The sequence below is a fragment of the Gadus chalcogrammus genome, chromosome 5, assembly GCF_026213295.1.
Source record: "Gadus chalcogrammus isolate NIFS_2021 chromosome 5, NIFS_Gcha_1.0, whole genome shotgun sequence".
Taxonomy (NCBI): Eukaryota; Metazoa; Chordata; class Actinopteri; order Gadiformes; family Gadidae; genus Gadus; species Gadus chalcogrammus.
In genome coordinates this window covers 22,097,486-22,121,173 of record NC_079416.1, presented here as the reverse complement: position 1 = coordinate 22,121,173, position 23,688 = coordinate 22,097,486, and the positions used below count along the sequence as shown (strand labels likewise).

At 51.0% G+C, this 23,688-nt stretch overlaps 2 protein-coding genes across 3 annotated transcripts in view; both read left to right on the top strand.

The window, feature by feature from the left end:
- Window positions 1-87: 87 nt before the first annotated feature.
- Window positions 88-20,288, top strand: baz1a (bromodomain adjacent to zinc finger domain, 1A). 2 transcript variants are annotated; one of them, XM_056590314.1, is made up of 31 exons: window positions 88-295; window positions 614-746; window positions 2,325-2,603; window positions 2,766-2,933; window positions 3,032-3,127; window positions 3,230-3,317; window positions 3,673-3,804; window positions 4,177-4,371; window positions 4,463-4,558; window positions 4,652-4,790; window positions 8,617-8,751; window positions 9,405-9,500; window positions 10,261-10,485; window positions 11,071-11,236; window positions 11,728-11,817; window positions 11,955-11,998; window positions 12,084-12,178; window positions 12,732-12,991; window positions 13,160-13,368; window positions 13,718-13,827; window positions 14,211-14,335; window positions 14,424-14,566; window positions 14,693-14,764; window positions 15,163-15,242; window positions 15,691-15,855; window positions 16,065-16,201; window positions 16,419-16,538; window positions 16,836-16,960; window positions 17,413-17,600; window positions 17,777-17,864; window positions 18,371-20,288. In XM_056590314.1, the coding sequence occupies exons 2-31, from the start codon at window positions 634-636 to the stop codon at window positions 18,541-18,543; spliced, it is 4,152 nt and encodes a 1,383-aa protein (XP_056446289.1). In that variant the 5' UTR covers window positions 88-295; window positions 614-633; the 3' UTR covers window positions 18,544-20,288. The 2 variants fall into 2 exon arrangements, with proteins under 2 accessions (XP_056446289.1, XP_056446288.1); XM_056590313.1 differs by having other exon boundaries at window positions 191-295; window positions 17,410-17,600.
- A 113-nt stretch (window positions 20,289-20,401) lies between these two features.
- The window catches only part of LOC130382513 (cofilin-2), a 3,771-nt gene continuing 484 nt past the window's right edge, over window positions 20,402-23,688 (top strand). The window contains exons 1-5 of the mRNA XM_056590315.1: window positions 20,402-20,514; window positions 21,525-21,832; window positions 22,325-22,401; window positions 23,015-23,123; window positions 23,486-23,688. The exon at window positions 23,486-23,688 is cut by the window's right edge and continues 484 nt beyond it. Coding sequence (XP_056446290.1) covers window positions 20,512-20,514; window positions 21,525-21,832; window positions 22,325-22,401; window positions 23,015-23,123; window positions 23,486-23,489 — 501 coding nt within the window. The 5' untranslated portion in view covers window positions 20,402-20,511 and the 3' untranslated portion in view covers window positions 23,490-23,688. The remainder of the gene's footprint in view (window positions 20,515-21,524; window positions 21,833-22,324; window positions 22,402-23,014; window positions 23,124-23,485) is intronic.

The window sequence follows — 23,688 nt, the reverse complement described above, 5'->3', positions numbered from 1 at the left end:
CGAAATGTAATCTATAATATTCATAATCTGTCCCTTCATATAGTCTAGGACTAGACCAGATTAAAAATACAATTTACACAGGAAATGTGTCATGTTTAGAGAGCACCATAGTAGACAGTGCATAGGCTACTACTGTAATTGTATTCTCCTGAGGAGTATACAAATTCCCAGGCTTCGAGCGGTACACGAACGCGCCATCAGTGAAGTAGAGCGGATGAAAAGTTGTCGTCAACAACGCGCCAGTCTAGCCGCTCTTGGGACGCAAGGCAACGGATAATCTCTTCTTCATAAACTGGTAAACTGACCTACAAACGTCTCTTTGAGGCGTCTTCACTGTCTGCCACGGTCAAAATGTGTATTGATTGATTAAATATTGTGGTGTGGGCCGGTTGGAGGGGGGGGGTCCGGGCACATGGAGCGGGTTATTGTCGTTAGGAGGCGGCGTGTCACTAACAAAGGCTTCGCTTACTCTCGAAACTTCGCTCCGGTTTAACCGCGGACGAGTCGCCTGGTCGAGCTGTGGTTTACCTCGACGAGTAGGTCGGATAATCTCCGCCATACGACCCGTTTAGCGAACACCGGTTGAAAGTTTGGTTCCTCTTGTGCCCGGCAGGCTGAGCCCTGAGCCCGGAGATGCCGCTGCTCCACAGGAAGCCCTTCAGGAGGCAGCCGCCGCCGCCCGGCCTCAGAGCTGAGGAGGAGGTCTTCCTCTGCAAGATCACCCACGAAGTCTTCCGGACCTACGAGTGAGTCTGGACACAGCACCCCTATTCTAGATGTTGATCATTAGAACCGTGTGGGTCTTCCTCTGCCAAGTCTCCAGGACTTGAGAGTTGAGATTGGACCACCTTGTGAACTGTTCATAACCACGAGGAGTGACCGGGGGATGAGTGGCTTGTCCCAGGCGGGAGACCCCTCAGGATGAGCGGGTTGTCCCAGGCGGGAGACCCCGGAGGATGAGCGGGTGGTTTCAGGCGGGGAGGCAGAGGGTCCAGGGTACAGGTCCAGCTGGGGCCAGGGTTTCAGTGTCACAAACCATAGGAAAAGCTGTTTCTAGATGGACGATAATGATGTGTAAAATTAGTTTATTGTTTGTGCATAACCATTATCCTGGAACTGTCGCAACGTCATTAAAAAGTTGGACCGCGGTTTCATTTTCAACTTTAATGTTTTGGCAGGTGGAGCTAAGAAGGTTAGCCGGCAGCTAACCCATGTCGACTTGAACTACTAGCGACAGGCCTGCTAATAGCTTAGCTCTCCCATAACATGACATGGTTGCTACCAGTAGCTTATCTCTGACGAAAACTGACATTGTTTTCTACTGATGGCTTAGCTCTCCCAATAACATGACATGGTTGCTACCAGTAGCTTATCTCTGACAACAAGTGACATGGTTTCTACCAGTAGTTTAGCTCTGACAACAAGTGACATGGTTTCTATCAGTAGCTTAGCTCTGACAACAAGAGACATGGTTCCTATCAGTAGCTTAAATCTGACAACAAGTGACATGGTTTTCTGCTAGTAGCTTAGCTCTACCATTAACTTTATGGTTTCTACTTCCCCAACAAAATTAAGACGGTCTGCAAGTCGGTTTAAATGTGGTGTGGATTTGCACACCACAGCCAGTATTGTACTGTACTCCCCTCCTAGTAACTCAACTAACCATCTCCAACCTAACACTTGAACCAACCTAACACTTAAACTAACCATCTCTAAACTAATACCGAAACGTAACATCTCTTACGTAATGCCTGAACTTGACCACCTCCATTGTCACCACTTAACTCAACTACCTCTACTATAATACCAACTCTAACTACCTCTAAACCTATGCCAAAACTTACCATCTCTTACGTAATGTCTGAACTTGAACCCCCTCACCTGAAATTAACCCTAATACCAACTCTAACCATCTCTAACATAACTATATTTGACCATCTCAGAACACCTACTTTTAAAGCAGTACGTCAAGCAGGGCTATACAGAGAAGTTGGATTGATATTGATAAGTGTATATATATTTTTATATATATCGTTGATATTCTATCGATTTGAAAAAGCATATTCCTGGACCAATGACCTCAATAGTAACACTGTCCAAGTACAAGGTAGTTCCCTCCTATGTTACGGAACACCCAAACTTCTCAATCTCTTACAAATTACCTAAATATAACCATCTAGATCCTGATGCCTAAACCTATCCATCTCTAATCTGATAACTCAACTCGACAACCTTTAACAAAATACCTAAACTTAACCAACTCCTAACGTTAACATGGTGCTGAAATAACTGTCTGCTCTGTCGTTTTTCTCTCGCTCTCGCAGTGAGTTCTTCGAGAGGACCATCCTGTGTAACAGCCTGGTGTGGAGCTGTGCGCTCACTGGCAAAGCCAGCCTCACATACCTGGAAGCCCTGGAGAGCGAGAGGAGGGCCCGCCAGAGCTTGCAGAGCTTCTCCCCGGCCCTGCTCCTCCCGCTGCTCCACCTGGTGGCGGCCAGCCGCCGTTGCAGGCTGGCCGAGCTGTGTGACGACGTCTACGGCTTCGTCAAAGAGCGCTTCTTCCCCGGGGAGATGGTGGACGTCATGGAGCGCTCTGGACTCAGGTACTCGCCTAGCAACGGGGGGTCTAGCCAGGGCGCCCTAGCTACGGTTCCCTAGCAACTGGGTCCTGTAACGATGGGCGCCTTACTACTAATTTTATAAACTGTGCCTCAGCCTAAATGAAAGAAGACGACTAACCCCAAGTGTGTGTGTTCGTGTCCCAGACATGTTTGCGAGGTGCTGGAGGTGTTGCCCCCCCACTCCAATGGGAAGGGGTCCGCGGCTCTGAACGGCCACTCCAAGCCAGCAGGGGGCGACACCATTATCATCAGCGACAATGAAGACGACCCCAACGACCATAGTGGGCCGATGAGCGCCCCGTTGGGTCAAAGGTCAGATCAATGTCTCTCACTCGTGTAATAGGATATTCACACACGCACATAAACAGATTTATTGTATTAACTGTGTGTGTGTGTGTGTGTGTGTGCAGTAAGACGAGTCCTCTCCCCGCGTCCATGTTCTGCTACTCTGTACGGAGAGTGAAGGCGGACGGCCAGCAGTCGGTGGTGAAGTCCAACCAGATCAGGTGACCCCGCTCTCGTCCAATCAGCATTCAGAGCTGTACCGTGTGTGGTGCTCGTCATGGGAATAAACGTGACGCGTGCGTGTGTGTGTGTGACCCTTTCAGCCGGAAGAAGAACACGCTGTCCCGGGAGAGGCTGAAGCTGCTGTTCAAGCAGCACTGTGAGCCGCAGTACGGGTCCATCACGCTGAAGGTAGCCAATCGTCTCTCTGCTCCCCTCTCGGGGGCGGAGCTAGCCACGCCACGCCACCGATTGGTCCGGGCGTTTTATTTAAGTTTATTGATTTCCTAAATGAAAACGCTTTTGTCCGCTCACGATTTGACTGAACTGCGATCGGCAGAGCCTCTGCCAAACACTCAAAGTGTTCCTGGCTTCAGTCAGCAGATGGCACAACGGCAATGGATAATGCAGCTTGTTATGAACATAAAGTCACACCATCCGCACGTGACACTAACCCAGACCTCCTCAATGCAGTAGCCCAGTGTAGATTGACCTCTGACCCTTCACAGCCTAAATTCGGTAGACTGACCTCTGTTCTCTGCCCCAGCCCTCCACCGTACTGAAGTACACTCTGGCCGACCAAACCTTCTCCCAGTTCTTTCCCGACGAGCCAAACTTCCCGTTCAGCCCACCGCCCAAAGGCAGAGGCTCGCTCCACGGAATCGGCTCGCCTGGCAGGGTGAGTGTTTCAGAAGCTCTGTTCTGGTTGGCTGGGCCCTACAGCTGCTACCCTCCGATTGGCTGGCCCCTGCAGCTGCTACATGCTGATTGGCTGGCCCCTGCAGCTGCTACATGCTGATTGGCTGGCCCCTACAGCGGCTACGTGCTGCTGGGCGGGCCCCTACACCTGCTATGTGCTGATTGACTGACAGATAATCACAGGATCATATTTGAGTGTCGCCTACAATGATGATGGAGAAATGTAATAATAATGTATGCTAAAATATTAGCAGTCGCTCCAACTAGTGTGTTTGAGGAGGAGGTTCTGATCAGGAGAAGGATTGATCAGGAAGATTATTGATAATGACGCTAATGATCTCTCCTCCTGCAGATGACGGAGAAGAGGAGACTGGAGCAGCAGAAGGAGGAGATGATGGCGGCCATGCAGGAGCAGAGCAGACTGAAGAAGGACCAGGAGCTGCAGGAGGCCAGGAGGAGAGAGAGGGAGGAGATGAGGGAGAGGATTGAGGAGGAGAAGCAGCGGAGAAGGGATGAAAAGGAGCGAATGAAAGTGGAGAAGGAGAGGGTGAGTGCCTGGCTCATGGATATCTCCTTATGCACCTGAATACGACCCACTCTGGTCTCCGTCTCAACCCGCTCCTCACTCCGCGTGGCAGGAGAGGGAGAAGCTGAAGGAGGAGAGGAAGCGCTACGCAGAACGCCAGAAGCTGTGGAACAAACCTCGAGAGGACATGGAGCTTGAAGACCTCAAGGTAACGCCTCCTTCTCCTCCTGACCACTGCTTCTCTCGCATCTCCTTCCTGTAACTCCTGACCTCCAACTGCTCCTCCTCCCGCGGTGTGTAGGAGCTGCCCAGCCCGGTGCCGGTCCAGAGCCGTCTCCCGGCCGTGGTGTTCGGAGAGGCCCTGATGGTGGTGGAGTTCCTCAGGGTGTTTGGGGATCTGTTCGACCTGCAGGACGAGTTCCCCGATGGAGTCTCACTGGGTCAGCTGTGTGTGTGTGTGTGTGTGTGTGTGTGTGTGTGTGTGTGTGTGTGTGTGTGTGTGTGTGTGTGTGTGTGTGTGTGTGTGTGTGTGTGTGTGTGTGTGTGTGTGTGTGTGTGTGTGTGTGTGTGTGTGTGTGTGTGTGTGTGGATCTAACGGTGGCTGTGGTTCTGTGTCTGTGTGGTTCTAACGCTGGCTGTGGTTCTGTGTGTGTGGTTCTGTGTGTGTGGTTCTAATGCTGGCCGTGGTTCTGTGTGTGTGTGGTTCTAACGGTGGTTCTGTGTGTGTGTGTGTGTGTGTGTGTGGTTCTAACGCTGGACGTGGTTCTGTGTGTGTGTGTGTGTGTGTTTGTGGTTCTGTGTGTGTGTGTGTGGTTCTAACGCTGGCCGTGGTTCTGTGTGTGTGGTTCTAAAGCTGGCCGTGGTTCTGTGTGTGTGTGTGTGTGTGGAGTTCTAACGGTGGTTCTGTGTGTGTGTGTGTGTGTGTGTGTGGTTCTAACGCTTGCCGTGGTTCTGTGTGTGTGGTTCTAACGCTTGCCGTGGTTCTGTGTGTGTGGTTCTAACGCTGGCCGTGGTTCTGTGTGTGTGTCTGTGTGTGTGTGTGTGGTTCTAACGCTGGCTGTGGTTCTCTGTGTGTGTGTGTCTGTGTGTGTGGTTCTAACGCTGGCTGTGGTTCTCTGTGTGTGTGTGTCTGTGTGTGTGGTTCTAACGCTGGCTGTGGTTCTCTCTGTGTGTGTGTGTGTGTGTGTGTGTGGTTCTAACGCTGGCTGTGGTTCTGTGTGTGTGTGTGTGCAGTGTTTCCCCTATATGCACCTACCAGCGGCGTACCGCCGCTGCTGAATTTCTTTTTTTTAACTAGAGAAGAGGAGAGCTTCATATTAACGGAGGAACTTCCGCAGATTCGGAGTTTGCGGTTCAATAGATCATCAGTGAAACATCGTTGCGACACAATTGAGTGTAGTAACCCAGAGAACCAGCTACAATATTGTTTTCATCCAAACGAGCCGTCTTTGGCGAACGGGGAACTGCTTGGCTTCTACGAGCAGTCGGCTTTCAGCCGCAGGCTTAGGGACCGTCTGCAAAGTGCAAAACTGAATTGCATGGCTTCTACGAGCAGTCGGCTTTCACGAGCTTAGGGACTGTCTGCAAAGTGCAAAACTGAAAACGACCACAATGTTAAAATTTCAATAGCGTCGCCATTATTGACTCTAGAGCCCCAAAACTTGCCTTAGCCCACTATCGTTTCGTCCTCAAATCTAATATTCTACCGTATTTTTTTACACAAGCAATGAGAGGATGGATGCTGTGTACTAAATGAGCAGGCTCCAATGGGCTAGTGAAATCGAGCACAACCTTCCTTCAGGGATCTCTAACCTCGGATTGGTGGGTGGGCGTCTCCTGTTACTCGGCAGCTCGAGCGCACCTAACATAGTTTCTGCTGTTTTGTCTGTCAAAGAGGCTAGCTAGTCTTTATCAGAAAATCCACGATTCCAGCTGTGTTATAACATGACCGGTAATAATAATACTATAATTTTAAAACCTTGACATAATCTGCCAGATGTCTATTAAATGACAGTTGACCACAAGAAGATTTTATATATGCCTCTTCTTGAATTGCTTCATGTTTTAGTCGGCAGAGCCTTGTAATGCTGCGTAGCATGATAAGCATGATTAGGTGCAAGGAGCAGAAAAATATCAAATATATGTTGATATGGGTGCTAATTTTCTGTTGAAAAAAAATGCTGGCATTAGTTTATCAGCTGAGGGCGTATTCATTGCCATAACAACGTGAGCTAATCAACAAGTACAATATGTTCTAATACTATGAGACTCAGGCAAACGCCCTCAGCTGAAGTGTCGGGGGGCGTGAGCGGCAGAGGGGACTTAGTGTCTTATGTATTTATTTATTTATTTTAATAGGTTACTTATTTTATTTTAAATAAACATAAGACCAAGGGTCAGAAGTTTTACAAGAATTATGATCTTACAAAGTCATGACAGAGAGACTTGGTGTCTTTATTCATGCTTGAAAGATGAACATATATTATTTTTTTTGAAAGGGAATAAGATGATGAAGCTGACAAGTTACCAATGTTTACTTTTTAAAAATATTATAACTAAATGCAAACCCCTGTGAATCATTTGCTCTTGTTTCTCTGTTTTGAGATTCACACAGACTTGGCAGTCTTGTTTAAATGTTACAAATTGAGTTAATAAACTGAAGTTGGAAATAGTTTTAAGTTGTTGCAGATGTTATCTCCGTTAATTTTATTAATCTAAATAAATAAATATTAGCAGGTTCTCAATAGTAGGCTATTTCAAGGGGAGGGCGTGAGGGCGTGATAAAATGTCTGTCTCCTAGGGGGGGAATGAAAGAAAAATGATTGAGAACCACTGGTCTAGAACATGTACTTGTTGATTAGCTCATGTTGTTATGGCAATGAAAACGCCCTGAGGGCTCTTTATGGTCTTACTGCAACCTTATGTTTTGAAAAATATATATCTACTTATTTCTAAGAAATTTATTTTTAGCAAAAATGTCAACATGCATTTTTTTTTAGCAACATTTTCAGTAGCGTCACCATTATTGACTCTAGAGCCCCAAAACTTGTTCAATAGAGGCATGGCCTATTTATGCTCCGACTACAACCTTTGTGATGAGGGGAGGGAGTGGCAAGATGCATTGGTTTGAGGCACAGACCTTTTCGATTGCTGTAGTATTTGGGTTATGGGATTTTAATGTATAGGGTGGTTGTTGATATAAATATTTTTTGTTAAATAAATGTAAATAATGTTTTTAAAGATTATACTTGTAATATGTTCAATCTCTCCTTATTTCCCCTGCTCATTAATGTGCACAAATGTACTGTATGTATGTTGCCAGTAGACACATAGAAACCTCCCGGCAGGGTGCGCTTTGCGAGCACACAAAAAAAAATTGCGCTCAAAAAACATAAAATTTCCCCTCCGCTGCTGCAACTCCATCCTAGGGGAAACACTGTGTGTGTGTGTGTGGTTCTAACGCTGGCCGTGTGTGTGTGTGTGGTTCTAACGCTGGCCGTGGTTCTGTCTGTGTGCGTGTGTGTGTGTGTGTGTGTGGTTCTAACGGTGGCCGTGGTTCTGTCTGTGTGTGTGTGTGTGTGGTTCTAACGGTGGCCGTGGTTCTGTCTGTGTGTGTGTGTGTGTGTGTGGTTCTAACGGTGGCCGTGGTTCTGTCTGTGTGTGTGTGTGTGTGTGTGTGTGTGTGTGTGGTTCTAACGGTGGCCGTGGTTCTGTCTGTGTGTGTGTGTGTGTGTGGTTCTAACGGTGGCCGTGGTTCTGTCTGTGTGTGTGTGTGTGTGTGGTTCTAACGGTGGCCGTGGTTCTGTCTGTGTGTGTGTGTGTGTGTGTGTGTGGTTCTAACGGTGGCCGTGGTTCTGTCTGTGTGTGTGTGTGTGTGTGGTTCTAACGGTGGCCGTGGTTCTGTCTGTGTGTGTGTGTGTGTGTGGTTCTAACGGTGGCCGTGGTTCTGTCTGTGTGTGTGTGTGTGTGTGTGTGTGTGTGTGTGTGTGTGTGTGTGTGTGTGTGTGTGTGTGTGTGTGTGTGTGTGTGTGTGTGTGTGTGTGTGTGTGTGTGTGTGTGTGTGTGGTTCTAACGGTGGCCGTGGTTCTGTGTGTGTGTGTGTGTGTGGTTCTAACGCTGGCCGTGGTTCTGTGTGTGTGTGTGTGTGTGTGTGGTTCTAACGGTGGCCGTGGTTCTGTCTCTGTGTGTGTGTGTGTGGTTCTAACGGTGGCCGTGGTTCTGTCTGTGTGTGTGTGTGGTTCTAACGGTGGCCGTGGTTCTGTGCAGAGGTCCTGGAGGAGGCCCTGGTGGGCCGGGACCCCGAGGGCCCGCTCTGTGAGCTGCTCTTCTTCTTCCTGTCGGCCATCCTGCAGGCGCTGTCCGAGGAGGGCGAGGAGGCAGCCAAGGAGCAGCGGGCCGACGGTCAGACACATGAACATAGTGTTACATTACTATATGATGTATTACCCTTAATACTATATTAACATTAATACCATATTAACATTAGTACTATATTACCATTAATACTATGTTATATATTCATATATTAACATGAATACTATATTCATATATTGCCATTAATACTATATTAATAGTAATACTATATTAACATTAGTAATATATTCATATATTACCATTAATACTATATTCATATATTTACATCAATACTATATTCATATATCAACATTAATACTCTATTCATACATTACCATTAATACTATATTCATATATTAACAGTAATACTATATTCATATATTAACATTAATACCAGGGTTTCCCGCAACACTTTACAGCTTAGGCAGCCGCCCAAGCAACAATTGCCTGCCTCCTCGATTATGATATAAATGTCAATATTATACAAAAGTATACAATAATCTAAACCTCATCCACTCTGCGTATGGTTCAGGCTGCAGGGCAACGGTCTGCATGGAAATAAGCATACATGTTCCACCTGTGAGAGAGTGCACCCCCCCTCATATAGCCATTAATACTACAATAGCAATACCTCTTTGTGTCTGTTACCATTACTATAGTGTGATTGGTAACAGATATATTGTGTGTTCTGTTCTGTGTAGAGCTGTCCGAGGTCCTAGACGATGATGCTGACCACACCCACTCCGCCATCAGTGCTGTCGCCTTATTGGCTGCTGCCTGGCCACAGCTGCACCAGGGTAATGCATCACTGTCTCACTCACTCACTGTCTCACTCACTGTCTCACTGTCTCACTCACTGTCTCACTGTCTCACTCACTGTCACTCACTCACTGTCTCACTCACTGTCTCACTCACTGTCTCACTCACTGTCTCACTCACTGTCTCACTTACTGTCTCACTCACTGTCTCACTCACTGTCTCACTCACTGTCTCACTCACTCACTGTCTCACTCACTCACTGTCTCACTCACTCACTGTCTCACTCACTGACTCACTCACTCACTGTCTCACTCACTCACTGTCTCACTCACTGACTCACTCACTGACTCACTCACTGTCTCACTCACTGACTCACTCACTGTCTCACTCACTGACTGTCTCACTCACTCACTGTCTCACTGACTGTCTCACTCACTCACTGTCTCACTGACTGTCTCACTCACTCACTGTCTCACTCACTGTCTCACTCACTGTCTCACTGTCTCACTCACTGTCTCACTCACTGTCTCACTCACTGTCCCACTCACTGTCTCACTCACTCACTGTCTCACTCACTCACTCACTGTCTCACTCACTGTCTCACTCACTGACTCACTCACTCACTGTCTCACTCACTGTCTCACTCACTGACTCACTCACTCACTGTCTCACTGACTGTCTCACTCACTCACTGTCTCACTGTCTCACTCACTGTCGCACTCACTGTCTCTCACTGACTGTCTCACTCACTCACTGTCTCACTCACTACCGTGTGTGTGTGTGTGTGTGTGTGTGTAGGCTGCAGTCTGAAACAGCTGGACCTGGACAGCTGCACCCTCTCTGAGATCCTGCGTCTTCACATCCTGGCCTCGGGGGCCGACTGTAACCACGGCAACGCCAAGTTCCGCTACCAGAAGCAGGGGGGCTTCCTGTCGACGGACGACCCGTGTGTGGAGTTCCGGCTGGCCCACCCGGCGCTGGTGAAGAAGCTGTCCTCCACCGCGGTCTACGACCTGACGCCAGGTCGGTCCTCGAGCTCAGCGCTCTGGAGCCTCTGGCCCTGGAGCCTCTAGCCCCTGGAGCCTCTGGCCCTGGGGCCCCTGGAGCCCTTCGGCCCTGGAGCCTCTAGCCTCTGGCCCTGGGGCCGCTGGCCCTGGAGCTATGTGTATAACGTGTGTGTGTGTGTGTGTGTGTGTGTGTGTGTGTGTGTGTGTGTGTGTGTGTGTCTCTCCATGCGTGTCTATGCAGGGGAGAAGCTGTGTGTATAACGTGTGTGTGTATCTCTCTATGCAGGGGAGAAGCTGTGTGTACAAAGTGTGTGTGTTTGTGTCTATGCAGGGGAGAAGCTGTGTGTATAACGTGTTTGTGTCTATGCAGGGGAGAAGCTGTGTGTATAACGTGTGTGTGTGTGTCTCTCTATGCAGGGGAGAAGCTGTGTGTATAACGTGTGTGTTTGTGTCTATGCAGGGGAGAAGCTGTGTGTATAACGTGTGTGTGTTTGTGTCTATGCAGGGGAGAGGCTGTGTGTATAACGTGTTTGTGTCTATGCAGGGGAGAAGCTGTGTGTATAATGTGTGTGTGTGTGTGTGTGTGTTTGTGTCTATGCAGGGGAGAAGCTGTGTGTGCTGCAGGCGCTGTGCGGGAAGCTGCTGACGCTGGTGTCGACCCGCGTGCTGATAGAGGACAGCGCCGAGGAGCAGCGGGCGGCCCGGCAGGAGCTCAGGGAGATCAGGGCGGAGCAGCACCGCCGGGAGAGGGAGGAGGCCGCCTTCAGGTACACACAACGACGCACACACACACACACCCACACACCGCAGGGAGCGGGAGGAGGCCGCCTTCAGGTACACACAACGACGCACACACACACACACCCACACACCGCAGGGAGCGGGAGGAGGCCGCCTTCAGGTACACACAACGACGACGCACACACAACAACGCAACACACACAACACCGCAGGGAGCGCGAGGAGGCCGCCTTCAGGTACACACAACGACGCACACACCCACACACCCACACACCCACACACCGCAGGGAGCGGGAGGAGGCCGCCTTCAGGTACACACAACAACGACGCACACACAACAACGCAACACACACAACACCGCAGGGAGCGCGAGGAGGCTGCCTTCAGGTACACACAACGACTAACAATTGATTAACAATCAATTAGAATGTGTTCCTATCAGTGAATCAGAATGTGATCCTGTCGGCCAATCAGAATGTGATCCTGTTGACCAATCAGATTGTGTTTGTACCTCCAGGGTTCGCCAGCGGAAGGAGGAGAAGCTGAGGGAGCAGGAGCAGCGCCTGAAGGAGAAGGAGGAGCGGATCAGAGAGGAGGAGAGGAGCGGGTAAAGTCCAGCTCTCTAACCTCATATTAAGACCTTAAACAACAGCAGTCTTCTTCAACAGAAACAGGCCTCAGAAGGTCACTACAGCGTTCTCCTCTTGCTCTCTAAACTTCCCTCTCTACAACTTTGTTCTCCAGCATCACTGTTGAGGATGAAGAGGCAAACTCCAAGAAGATGAAAGGTACTTTGTCAAAAAGACCATCAGAGATGTGGAACCTCCTCCACCCACAGGAGCTGTCATTGACGTTGATCTGTTTTGACTCCAGCCCAACTGAACCAGAAGGAGAGGCTGCAGCAGACCGAGCTGGGCGCCTACGTTTCTCCTCTCTCAGCGGAGAAGCTGGAGGAGGAGCAGAACATGGTGGGTGTCTGTCAGCACTCTTCTCCTCAGTGTCTCATCTACCACCCAAGCTGCACTGTGGGTTTCTAGCTCACCTGTAACTTCTGTTGCTAGGTGACTTTGCAGTGTGTTGCTAGGTAACTGCAGTGTGTTGCTAGGTACCTGAACAGTGAATTGTTGCTAGGTAACTGTACAGTATGTGGTTGCTAGGTAACTTTACGGTGTGTGGTTGCTAGGTAACTGTACGGTGGGTGGTTGCTAGGTAACTGTACGGTGGGTGGTTGCTAGGTAACTGTATGGTGTGTGTGTGTGTGTGTGTGTGTGTGAGTGGTTTCTAGGTAACTACAGTATGTGGTTGCTAGGCAACCAAACATTGTGCGGTTGCTAGGTAACAGTACGGTGTGTGTGGTTGCTAGGTAACAGTACGTGTGTGTGGTTGCTAGGTAACGGAACATTGTGTGGTTCTAGGTAGCAGAACATTGTGTGGTTGCTAGGTAACACTACGGTGTGTTTGTGGTTGCTAGGTAACTGTACAGTATGGTTGCTAGGTAACAGAACATTGTGTGGTTGCTAGGTCCGTGAGCTCCAGGAGTGCATCCAGAAGGCGGCCCACCGGACGTCCATGGTGCCGCTGGGCAGAGACCGGCTGTACCGCCGCTACTGGCTGCTGCCCTCCACGCCCGCCCTGTTCGTAGAGGAGGACGGCTTCGCCCTGACGGAGGACATGCTGCTCCCTCGGCCTGCAGCGGAGGAGGACGAAGAGGAGGAGGATGAAGATGAGGAGGACGAGGAGGAGGAGGGACAGGGGGCAGATGGCGAAGAGCAAGCTGAGCGGTAGGTCCCTGAGGCAGCAGGAGGCCGGCAAAGCCGTGATGGATCTGTACGACTGCGTTACCATCGGTAACCTGGCGGGCCTAGTACATCAGTAACACCTGGTTACCATCGGTAACCTGGCGGGCCTGGTGCATTACTGACCCCTCATCCCCGTCCGTTCCCTGACAGGCCGGGCCCCGCCCACGCCAGCGGGCCCCCGGTCACGCGGCCCAACCAGTGGGCCTACTACAGCTCCATGGAGGAGGTGGAGGTGCTGCTGGAGGCCCTGAACCCGCGGGGCCAGCGGGAGGGCGGCCTGAGGGACGCCCTGCTGCAGGAGAGGGACCGGCTCCAGGTGCTGCTGGACGGCAACGCGGCCGCCGTCCTGGCCCGCCAAGGTACGGCCCATCACAGCCAACCACAGCCCATCACAGAACATGTGCACTAACCTGTCCCACGCAGCGGGTTGCATGCTCATGCTCAATGGGCTACATGCTAACCTGCTTGAGTGTAGATGACACACCTTGGTGCGTTAAGTGTTTTCACATCACGTGCAGCTAACGGGCTTCATGCTAATGGGCTTCATGCTAATGGGCTTCATGCTAACGGGCTTCATGCTAACGGGCTTCATGCTAACGGGCTTCATGCTAACGGGCTTCATGCTGACGGCCTTCATGCTAACATGCTTCATGCTAACGGCTTTCATGCTAGCGGGCTTCATGCTAACGTGCTTCATGCTATGTTCAGGTGACAGCGCGGTGCTGTCCCCTGCTGAGAGCTACCTAGAGACGCGGCTCAGAGACCTGCTGCTGGACATAGAGGACAGGATCTACCAGGGCACTCTGGGATACCTGAAGGTACACACACGCACGCACACACACACAGACAGACACAGAATCTAACAGGGCACTCTGGGATACCTGAAGGGACACACACGCACATATTCACACACGCACATATACACACACGCACATATTCACACTCACACATATTCATGTGCACACACATTCTCTCTCACTCGCACTCACCCACTCAAATTCACTCTCACATTCTCTCTCACACTCACTCAAATTCACACACGCATTCATTCGCACACGCACACAGACAGACAAACAGAGGGCCGATACCTGGAGGTACACACTCTGTCAGCCATGGAACAGCACATAGATGGATATGCAAATTACAAATTAACCCAAACAGGCAGCTCCATTCAAAGGCTCTCTGTGTCCTCCTGCTCCAGGTGAAGGAGCGCACGGCCTGGAGGAGCGGCCTGGAGAAGGGGCGCTATGAGCTGCTGAGCTCCGACGGGAAGGAGGCTGGAGGGGCGGAGCCGATGGAGGTCCAGCCAACCAGAGCCAGAGACAGGTAGAGAGAGAGACGGGGAGAGGGGGAGGGTGTAGAGGGGGTCGTGCAACAGGAAGTGTAAGGGTGTGTTTCCTGTCGTGTCCCCCAGGCTCCAGGGCCTGAGGGCGGAGGGGGGCGGGGGCAGCGGCAGCGTGACCCCCCAGGGGGTGAGCCCCGCGGTGCGGTCCCTGGCCCTGGCGCTGGTCCAAGTGGAGCAGGGCATCGAGAGGAAGTTCCTCAAGGCTCCGCTGGGTGAGTTTCCGTGGCAACCCAGGGCTGTAGCCGTAGCAACCCAGGCCTGTTTCCATAGCAACCAAGTGCGGTGTAACTTATGTTCTGGGTCTTATTCTGTCTTCCCCCCCCCCCCCCCCCCCCCAGGAGAGGAAGAGAAGAAGGATCTGAAATTGATTAAGAAAAGCAAGAAGAAAGATGAAGAGCAGGCCAGTGATGGTGAGTCCTCCATCACTCATCCCTCCATCACTCATCCCTCCATCACTCATCCCTCCATCACTCATCCCTCCATCACTCATCCCTCCATCACTCATCCCTCCATCACTCATCCCTCCATCACTCATCCCTCCATCACTCATCCCTCCATCACTCATCCCTCCATCACTCATCCCTCCATCACTCATCCCTCCATCACTCATCCCTCCATCACTCATCCCTCCATCACTCATCCCTCCATCACTCATCCCTCCATCACTCATCACTCCATCACTCATCACTCCATCACTCATCCCTCCATCACTCATCCCTCCATCATCTCTCATAACTTGTGTCCTATATATCTGAATGAGTGAATAAGTAGACATGTATAATAGCGTTGATGATGTGATGTCTTCCAGACGGCAGCGAGGGTCGATTGGTGAAGACTGTGTTGGAGCGTTGGAGGGAGTCTCTGATGGCGTGTTCTAGTCTGTCCCAGGTAACCATGGCAACCTCTTCTAGTCCGTCTCGGGTAACCATGGTGACCTCTTCAAGACCGTCTGGGGTAACCATGGTGACCTCTTATAGACCCTCTGGGGTAACCATGGCAACCTCTTATAGACGTCTGGGGTAACCATGGTGTCCTCTTCTAGACCCTCTGGGGTAACCATGGTGACCTCTTCTAGACCGTCTGGGGTAACCAAGGTGACCTCTTCTAGACCGTCTGGGGTAACCATGGTGACCTTTTCTAGACCGTCTGGGGTAACCATGGTGACCTTTTCTAGACCGTCTGGGGTAACCATGGTGACCTCTTCTAGTTCGTCTCTGGTAACCATGGTAACCTCTTCTAGTTCGTCTCGGGTAACCACGCTAACCTCTTCTAGTCTGTCTCAAGTAACCATGGCAACCTTGATGATAAAGTGTGTGTGTGTGTGTGTGTGTGTCAGGTGTTTGTCCATCTGTCCACCCTGGAGAGGAGTGTGATGTGGTCGCGGTCGCTGCTCAACACGCGCTGTAAGATCTGCCGCCGCAAGGGAGACTCGGACGCCATGCTGCTGTGTGACGGCTGTGACCGAGGACACCACATGCACTGCCTGAGACCCCGCCTCAAGGTACGCACGCACGCGCGCACGCACACTCTGTCTCTGTCTCTGAGACCCCGTCTCATGGTACACACACACACACACACACACACACTGCCTCATGGTACACACACACACACTGCCTCATGGTACACACACACACTGCCTCATGGTACACACACACTGCCTGAAGACCATCCTGCCGTACCTCCTCACCCCCCCCCCCCTCTCTCCTCCAGGCCGTCCCGTCAGGAGACTGGTTCTGTCCGTCCTGTCGACCCAAGCAGAGGTCCGGCCTCTCCTCGGCCCGTCAGCGCTCCTCCAGCCAATCAGAGGAGGAGGAGGAGGAGGAGGAGGAGGAGGAGCTCGTCGTAAAGTGTGTAATGTTTGTGTGAAGTTGTCTGACAACGTATGTATTGAATTTGTGTGTGTTTGTGGTACAGGTGTGCGAGTTGGTCTGACACCTGTGTATTAAATATGTGTGTGTGTTTGTGGACCAGGTGTGTTAGTTGTCTGACAGCGTGTGTATTAAATGTGTGTGTTTGTGGACCAGGTGTGTGAGTTGGTCTGACAACGTGTGTATTCATTTCCAGGAGCAGCAAGAGTAGCAAAGTCAAAATCTCTCCACGTTCCAAGCCGGCCACGCCCAGCAGCAACCAGACCACGCCCAAAGCTAGCTCCGCCCCCTTGGGGAAGGGCTCGTCAGCGAACAGGTAAGGCGTGGGAGGGGCTTACACAAAAAGGCTGTTAATTAATTCAACTTTACATTTCAAAAGCAGTGTTTCAATTGAACACGCTGCGTGGTTTCCTGGCACCATGGTTTATGTTTAACCCTTATTTGACCAGGTTAGTCAGGTTTGTCGTTGAGATTAGCAATCATTTTCAAGAGACGGTAAAGCAGCATTCAAGTAAAAGCCTTGAGGCAGCAGACGAGGCTGTGTGTGTGTGTGTGTGTGTGAACCAGGCCGTGCACTGGTCTCAGTCCTCCGCTGTTGTTCCCCGCTGCCCAGGGCTTCTGGGAAAAAGGCCACGCCCTCCTCCTCCAGGGCAGGGGCGGGACCCAGCGGCCGGACCCCAAAGCTCCAGAACGGGGTGACCCCTCCTCCGAGCAACGCCCGGAAGAGACCCCTAGCAGGTGGGCACCTCCATCAGTCACCTAGAACCTGACACTAGCTGTTACCTAGAACCAGACACTAGCTGTTACCTAGAACCAGACACTAGCTGTTACCTAGAACCAGACACTAGCTGTTACCTAGAACCAGACACTAGCTGTTACCTAGAACCAGACACTAGCTGTTACCTAGAACCTAGAACTAGATACTAGCTGTTACCTAGAACCTAGAACTAGATACTAGCTGTTACCTAGAACCAGACACTAGCTGTTACCTAGAACCGTACACTAGCTGTTACCTAGAACCTAGAACTACACTAGCTGTTACCTAGAACTAGATACTAGCTGCTACCTAGAACTAAACTAGCTGTGACCTAGCACTACACTAGCTGTTACCTAGAACTAGACTAGCTGTCACCTAGAACAGGCGTGCCAGGCGCTGTAGTCTGAGGCCCTGCTCCTCTCTATTCCAGCAGAGAAGACCCCTTCGCCTAAAGCCCCCCTGCCCATCCTCACCGTGCTCCCGCCCTCCTCCTCCTCCTCCCGTCGCTCGTCGGGCCGTAACCATGGCGTCCACGAGCTGTCTGCCTGCGAGCGTCTTACAGTGGAGCTGGTCAGACACGAGGACAGCTGGCCCTTCATTAAGCTGGTGTCCAGGACACAGGTACGTGCCACACCTGTACAAACACCTGTACGCGCCACACACCTGTACGCGCCACACACCTGTACGCGCCACACACCTGTGCGCGCCACACACCTGTGCGCGCCACACACCTGTGCGCGACTGAGATACACACACTCTGACCTTTTGTAAATCCAATGTTCTCTTGTTCTCTGAAGCTTCCGGACTACTATGAGATCATCCAGAGGCCCATCGCCCTCAGCATCATCAGAGAAAAGGTCAACAACTGTGACTACAAGACCTCAGGTGAGAACAGCGTCCAGAGGGGCTGGTGTAGTGGATCCAGAGGACGATGTACTGCGTCTAGAGGGACTGATGTGGTGGATCCAGAGGGGCTGATGTGGTGGATCCAGAGGGGCTGGTGTAGTGGATCCAGAGGGGGCGATGTACTGCGTCTAGAGGGACTGATGTGGTGGATCCAGAGGGGCTGATGTGGTGGATCCAGAGGGGCTGGTGTAGTGGATCCAGAGGGGGCGATGTACTGCGTCTAGAGGGACTGGTGTAGTGGATCCAGAGGGGCTGGTGTGGTGGATCCAGAGGGGCTGGTGTAGTGGATCCAGAGGGGCTGATGTGGTGGATCCAGAGGGGCTGATGTAGTGGATCCAGAGGGGCTGGTGTGGTGGATCCAGAGGGGCTGGTGTAGTGGATCCAGAGGGGCTGGTGTAGTGGATCCAGAGGGGCTGATGTGGTGGATCCAGAGGGGCTGATGTACTGCCTGAGCGACCTAACCCGTCCTTGTCCGTGTCCTGCAGCCCAGTACATGGAGGACGTGGATCTGATGTTCTCCAACTGCCTGCAGTACAACCCCCGCCACACCAACGAGGCCAAGGCCGGCGTGCGCCTGCAGAACTTCTACCACGCAGAGCTCGCCAAGCTGGGTCTCCCCCAGCCCCGAGACCCCGCCCCCAAGCGCCCCAGGATGTAAACCCAACGCACCTGACCTCTGAACTCTGGGCTGCCGTTCATCTGACCTTCGTAGCAAGAGGCTTCACAGCAAATCTACCTGGCTAGCATTGTTCTAGACACCTTGCTAGCATCTTTCTAAAGACCTGGCTAGCACTGTTCCTACCTAATAGCTTTAAACTCTACCTGTTCGTCTACCTGTAGATATCAGATCTACTTGTAGCTTTACCTGTAGATTGAAACTCTACCTGCAGCTTTTGGCTATATCTGTAGCTCTACTTATAGTTCTACCCGTAGCTCTACTTGTAGCTCTACTTATAGTTCTACCCGTAGCCCTAATTGTAGCTCTACCCGTAGTTCTACTTGTAGCTCTACTTGTAGCTCTAGCTCTACTTTAAGCTCTACTTGTAGCTCTACCTGTAGCTCTACTTTAAGCTCTACTTGTAGTCCTACCTGTGGCTTTTACCTTTACCTGTAGCCTAAAGCTCTACCTGTGACCTTACCTGTAGCTAAGAACTCGGCCTCTAGAGGTCAGCCTGTGTTTTTCCTAAATGAGTTTCTCTCAAGGGCTATGGTTAATCCCAGGTGGGCTGAACCGTTCGGGTCCATTTCTTAGACGATGTTCGACTTGTGTTCTTTGTGTCTGGAGTGGACTTCAGTCCCTCCGGTGGTGCAGGACCCCTACAGGGGGGTCTCGTCGTGTGTGTGGTCCGCAGGGACCGGACCGGTTTGAATCATTCCCAGGCGACGGAGGCGGGAGGTGTGTCTGGGTCCGCTCAGGGAACCCCGGTCTTCCAGTGTGTTCTATTTTTATATTCTAGACTACTAAACCTAACGGGTGTGTTGTGACGTCCTGGAGTAGGACGGTAACCCAATCACGAGGCAGGAGCTGTGTTCTGTTCCGTAAGACGCATTCCCATTGGCCAGGCGGATCCCCTGCCGTCAGCCAATGAGCATCCAGGTGCCCCTGATCTGTTATTTATTTTGCGGTGATTCCATCCTTTTGGCTTTATTTATGACGACGTTCTAGTTTTGGTGGCAACTGCATTTTGTGTTCAATACTTTGATCTCCCTTAGAATTTATAGAAACGTCCGTTGGCTAGAATTTTCTGTTGTGTACATTGTTTTAATAAATAGATTTCTTTTTTCTTTTTTTACATGTTTACCAGTCCTACTGATGTCACTGTGGTTCCACTGTGAATCGATCCCACTGTTGTACAAACAATAAATCTAGGTTTCATACAAGGCAGTTTCAAACATGTTGTTTCTAGTACCACACGACCCGCTGCTCCGAGGGGTTGAGGTGTGAGCAGTACTAGTGTTCTCCGCCAGGGGGCAGCGAGGATCCACCAGAGCTGGAACAGCAAATCTTTTTCTGTCCCGCAGAACAACGATGGAGCATATATGGTCAGCGGTCAGCACATCACCGTGTGTGTCCTTAGGCCACGTGGGCCGTACATTATTGCACCTTTTACAACGAAACACTTCGATTGTACTGAGGGATGCATCTTCTTTGTTATTTGAAGATATGCGGTATATTTGAAAAATGAGTGTCAAAGCTGAACACAAAACAGAGCTTTTAACTAAATCATATTGCAATACAAACTGTTAAATAGGATAACTTTGTTATGATTAGTCGAAATAATATTTTTAATGTTTGAATAAGGTTGATATAAGCTCCATATAAGTAGCCAAATAAACTTCATGCTAGAAGTTAAACCGCACATGTACGTTGTGTTGATTGGAAGGATCGTGCTGCAGTATCGGCGACTCATTGATTAATCCTCAACCTGCCGCTCCCGATACCGCTGTCGCGGTGTCGCGCTGACCGCCGCCTGCTGCGTCCGCCCCGCGTCTCTCCTCCCCCTCCTCGCCTGCTCACTCCTTCAGGACCGGCTGCTGCCCACGTTCCTCCGGTACAACACCGCTCCCCGGTGCATTTTTTAGTCCGCTGTAGCACTGTACCAGACCACACAACCACCCGGACAACATGGTAAGAACCTCCGACCCGAGTCCAGGACGTGGGGGTTTGAATTGGGTTCCGACCGAACAACTTTGAGGACTTTGCGGCTGGACCGTTATGTGGGGACCGGGGCTACTCGTGTTAGCACGGCGGCCGTCCGCCTTGTGCCCCCGGTGGGTTCAGTACTCGGGACGGATTGTTTTTAGGGAGTTCCTCGGTGTATCGACTAGTTTTACTGCAGGACTGGACCGGACCGTGATTTACTGGAGCAGGAGGTCCAGCATAAGGCCGTCCAGAAAGGCGGCCATCTTATCTAATTATAGTTCCTGTGGCTCTAATGAATGTTTCCTTACATAGTTCACCTCACTAAAGCGTTACTCATTCAACGGTCCTCCAGTGTTCTCAAACTTGCTCCATGTCTGAGACCAGGAGGTTCGCTCTCACTTTGGAGAAGTGGCCTAGAAAAGCAGGCTGTCAAGTCAAAGACTGTTCGGGGGGTTTAGGTCTAAAGATATGTGGAGGACTGTCTGGGGGCTTTACTTACTAGAGTCAGTATATACTGTGTGTGTGTGTGTGTGTGTGTGTGTGTGTGTGTGTGTGTGTGTGTGTGTGTATATATATATATATATATATATATATATATTCACTTTGTATTAATATTCTCTGTCTAAATATAGTATCATTCCTCGTCATTTGACAATCTGAGGATACTTTATATCCAAATATAATAATGAATAATTTTTGATAGCTATTCATTTGCAATACTTATTTTTCCCCATGGATTACAATAATGGACTGGATTGGATATAATCAATGGATTATATATATTCTTAACCAATAACCTCATTTCATTTTGATATCTGCCACTAATGATCAGATACGGACGGTAGGCTTTTATCTCTTCCATCAGTAAACTCAGTCAAGCCTCGTTTATTGGCCTTTCAGTAGTAAAGTAAACCTCCTATGAATGAAGTCCTGTGCCTGTCCCATGTTGTGATGCTGCTCTCTTCCCCCCCCTGTCCCACCCCTGTCCCCCTCAGGCATCGGGCGTCACCGTCAACGATGAGGTCATCAAGGTGTTCAACGACATGAAGGTGCGCAAGTCTTCGTCGCCGGAGGATGTGAAGAAGAGGAAGAAGGCGGTGCTGTTCTGCCTGAGTGACGACAAGAAGCAGATCGTGGTGGAGCCGGGCAAGCAGATCCTGGTGGGCGACATCGGGGACACGGTGGACGACCCGTACGCCTGCTTCGTCAAGCTGCTGCCGCTCGGCGACTGTCGCTACGGCCTCTACGACGCCACCTACGAGACCCGCGAGTCCAAGAAGGAGGACCTGGTCTTCATCTTCTGGTCTGTCTGCTACCACACTGTCTGTCTGCCTCCAAGCTGTCCGTTTGACCACCAAACTGTCCGTCTGACTCCAAACTGTCTGTCTGCTCTCTCTGTCTCTCGGCCCACCATACTGTCTGTCTGACCCCAAACTGTTTGTCTGCCCACCAAACTGTCTGTTTGACCACCAAACTGTCTGTCTGCCCGACAAACTGTCTGTCTGGATGCTGGTATATAGGCTAACTGTCTGCTCATCGCTGTCTGTATATCTGCTGAACCGTCTGTCTCTGTCTGGCTGGCTGTCTGTCTGCCCAACTGTCTTTGTCTTGTTCTCTGTCTTCCCCAATGTCTGTCTGAATGGTCTGTCTATCTGTCCACCAACAGTCTTTGTAACTATCTACATATTTGCCACGTCATTGCTAAAGTCGTCGTTTTATTTGAAATGTCTTCGGTTTCTCCGGTGTTTTATTATTTTGCGGTATAAATATTGAATATTAACTGTTGTTCCTCCAGGGCACCAGAGGGCGCGCCGCTGAGGAGCAAGATGATCTACGCCACGTCTAAAGACGCCATTAAGAAGAAGTTTACAGGTGAGGAGGGTAGCACAGTCTTCTGATCGGGTTGGTTAATGGGTCAGGGCTAGAGACCTGATTGGTTCATTTCATAAAACAGATTGAGAACACCTAGTGGAGTGTTCCCCCTGGGGCTCAAACTGTGGCCCACGGCTGTCAGTCCACTGCAGCTGTCAGCAGGCCCAGCCTGACCGAGCGTCTGCAGATCAGATGGTCTCCTACTGGCATTTCTAGCGTCGCTCTAGACTTCAGGAGAACCAGAACCACAGAGTCAGGACACTAAACTGCCTCTCTGTCTGTCCGTCGGTCTGTCTGTCTGTCTGTCCGTCTGTCTGTCTGTCTCTCTGCCTGTCTATCTGCCTGCCTATCGTCGGTCTGTCTACTTGTCTGTTTGTCTGTCTGTCTCTGCCTGTCTGTCTGTTGGTCTGCCTGTCGTTATGTCTGTCTGTCTGTCTGTCTGTCTGCCTGCCTATTGGTCGGTCTGTCTACTTGCCTGTCTGTCTGTCTGTCTGTCTGTCTGTCTGTCTGTCTGCCTGCCTGCCTGCCTGCCTGCCTGCCTGCCTGTCTGTCTGTCTGTCTGTCTGTCTGTCTGTCTGTCTGTCTGTCTGTCTGTCTGTCTGTCTGTCTGCAGGTATCAAACACGAGTGGCAGGTGAACGGTCTGGACGAGGTGCAGGACCGCGCCACGCTGGCGGAGAAGCTGGGAGGCAGCGTAGTCGTCACCCTGGAGGGGAAAGCTCTGTAGGGCCCCGCCCTCCGCCACCGCCTCTACTCCTCCTGACGACACCTCCTCCACACCTGACTACACCTCCTCTGCTCCTCCATCACCACCTCCTCTACTCCTCCTGACGACACCTCCTCCACACCTGACTACACCTCCTCTGCTCCTCCATCACCTACTCCTCCTGACGACACCTCCTCTAAACCCCCTCCTCTTCCTCATCTCCTCCTCCTCCTCCTCCCCCCTCTAAGCCCCCTCCCCATCTTCTCTTCTCCTACCCCACCCTCTAGGTCCTCACCTCCTCCTCCTCCTCCTCACCTCCTTGTCCTTCGAGTTGAAGGACCGTCATCTTGACTCTGTTTTCATTGGTTGGTTTTGCAAGATGACAGATGAAGCTTCCTGCTCCCCGTGCACCTCCTTATCCAGGAGCACCTCCTCGTCTGGAGCACCTCCTCGTCCAGGAGCACCTCCTCGTCCAGGAGCACCTCCTCGTCCAGGAGCACCTCCTCGTCTGGAGCACCTCCTCGTCTAGGAGCACCTCCTCATCCAGGAGCACCTCCTCGTCCAGGAGCACCTCCTCGTCTG